The 2,500-nt window shown below is 37.5% G+C and overlaps 1 protein-coding gene across 1 annotated transcript in view; it reads left to right on the plus strand.

Annotated features, from left to right (window-relative positions):
- The window catches only part of LOC125027273 (sialin-like), a 19,108-nt gene that overhangs the window by 310 nt on the left and 16,298 nt on the right, over positions 1-2,500 (plus strand). The window contains exon 2 of the mRNA XM_047616247.1: positions 2,117-2,304. Coding sequence (XP_047472203.1) covers positions 2,117-2,304 — 188 coding nt within the window. The remainder of the gene's footprint in view (positions 1-2,116; positions 2,305-2,500) is intronic.

Raw genomic sequence — 2,500 nt, forward strand, 5'->3', positions numbered from 1 at the left:
TGCCAATCGTGATAATAGTAATAATATATGATAATTTTAGTGCTACATCATTCTTGAAATAGTATAATGCTGTTTTATTGTCAGAAGCAAGATTAGTAGCAAATATTACATCATTTGGAACTGTTTTGAATCCCAGTAATCACTGCTAGAGTTAAATCCAAGCATGTAATGTAGATATCTGATGTGGACTCACCCACTGGATTGGTACACCAGTATGAATAATTCCTTGGTTAACCCTGCTGCTGGCCACATGCAATGTCCAATGTTAATTTTGTTTATACATAATAAGCTTCACAAGTGCTTAGTCACCAAGGACTTGTTAGCTGGTCTAACTAACCTCCACTGTTTTTTCCATTCCTTGGATTTATATATGTATATATTTTTTCAAATATTATTGATATTATTACTACTATTATTGTTATAATTGTTATTGATATTAAAATTATTTTGATAGTATCAAGAATGCAAGTAGCAATATATATTTTTTAATCAAGGAAAATGGTAAATTGTTGAGATCAGGTAATTGACTTTTTGGTGGCAGCATTCATGGTGCCATCTTTATACACACAGAATTGATCATTTAAATCACAGTAGACATGGTATGCATATATATATATATATATATATATATATATATATATATATATATATATATATATATATGCTATCCTAGCATCAATAGGTTAAGTCATTCATCTCTTAGTAGACATATTATTTACACCTAATTTTGATAATAGTGTTTAGGGAGACTGAAAATTCAAATTATGTGGCTAATGGAATAATTTGGAGAATTAGATTATCTAGATGTTAATTGGCAGAATTGCAAATTTAAATTGGCTGCCCAAAGCATTGCCATCTTTGGAACAACCAGGAAGAGAACACAATGGATACTGCAGTTTTATAACCAGATATGCCACTTAGAGTGAAGACAGTGTAGCTATAGTGGCAACCACTTCTAAAAACATTTCTTGGAAGAGGCAAAGCTCAAGCCCTTGAGCACTGGTGTCTTTCTTAACCCATTCACGATGCCCACTGAGAGTTTACTTGTTTAATTGGTTTTACACATAGATGGCTACACTTGTACTAAAACACCAACAAGCTAATTACGAGTACTGCCTGTCTCACCCGTTTATTCCTTTCTTTAATTTACGAAAATTAATTTTCCCTATTTTTTGTTAATTTTCCCCGTCGTGAATGGGTTAACCATTAGCTGCACAAGAAGTAGAGCCACAAGGCTGTTAAAGTGACTCAACATCCTCCCTCATACCAGCATCAACTGGAAAGCTTCTGCATGGACATCACTGATTATTAGGTTAAGTCAAGGCTTGTTAGAGTCAAATGTTTTCTTAAAATGTAATTGAAAACATATATGGTGTTAGTTTGTTATTAAGTGTGAAAATCCTTCAGTTGAAGATGAAAACCATTAGAAAAATGCAGGTTATTTTATCCTTTTTTATGTTTTTATGAAGTATGGAGTCAGTACCAGTTTTCTAGATAAACTGTGTGGCTGAGGTTACACAATCATATGCATAGCATAGGCTATACTGTTTGAGTGACACTTTGCAATATTGTAGTTGTAGTCGATTTGGCAACTTTCACCATCCTTCCCCCCAACAGCCAACACACATGTTAATGTGATATGTGCTCACTTACAGTGCCCAATGCTTCAGCTGAATTGGGATTGAGATTATGAAGATTTCTATATCCAGCATGGAGAAGTGTGCATCTCAGTCCATCTGTCTCTCTGTCATCCATCCATCCATCCATCTATCTATCCATCCATCCATCCATCCATCCATCCATCCATCCATCCATCCATCCATCCATCCATCCATCCATCCATCCATCCATCCATCCATCCCTCCCTCCCTCCCTCCCTCCCTCCCTCCCTCCCTCCCTCCCTCCCTCCATCCATCCATCCATCCATCCATCCATCCATCCATCCATCCATCCATCCATCCATCCATCCATCCATCCCCCCCCCCCTCACACACACACACACACACACACACACACACACACACACACACACACACACACACACACACACACACACACACACACACACACACCACCTCTCTATCATTGACTATTATTCACTCTGTCCGTCTTTCAGAATGTTTTGGAGCAAGACATGTCCTGGCTCTCATGGGTTTCCTTGGCTTTGCCAATGTTTATGCGATGAGAGTTAACTTATCAGTTGCGATTGTTGCAATGGTCAACAACACAGCCATTCCTCATGTTAACAAAACGGATTCGGATGCTTGCCCAGCGCCAAGTGGCAACCAAACTGAGCCCACTGAGGTGTGTATTGTGGGGAGGATGTTTTTTAAATATATATTACTAATATGATGATATACTTAGCTTATATATGTTATTAACTCATTGCTGCTGGGGATGTTATGTTTGTACTGTGTACCGTGCCCACTGAGAGTTTCATTTATTAATTAATTTATTATTTACATGTAGATGGCTTCACAAGTGCTCAGTTACCAAGGAG

This window comes from Penaeus chinensis, chromosome 1, assembly GCF_019202785.1.
Source record: "Penaeus chinensis breed Huanghai No. 1 chromosome 1, ASM1920278v2, whole genome shotgun sequence".
In the NCBI taxonomy this organism is placed as follows: Eukaryota; Metazoa; Arthropoda; class Malacostraca; order Decapoda; family Penaeidae; genus Penaeus; species Penaeus chinensis.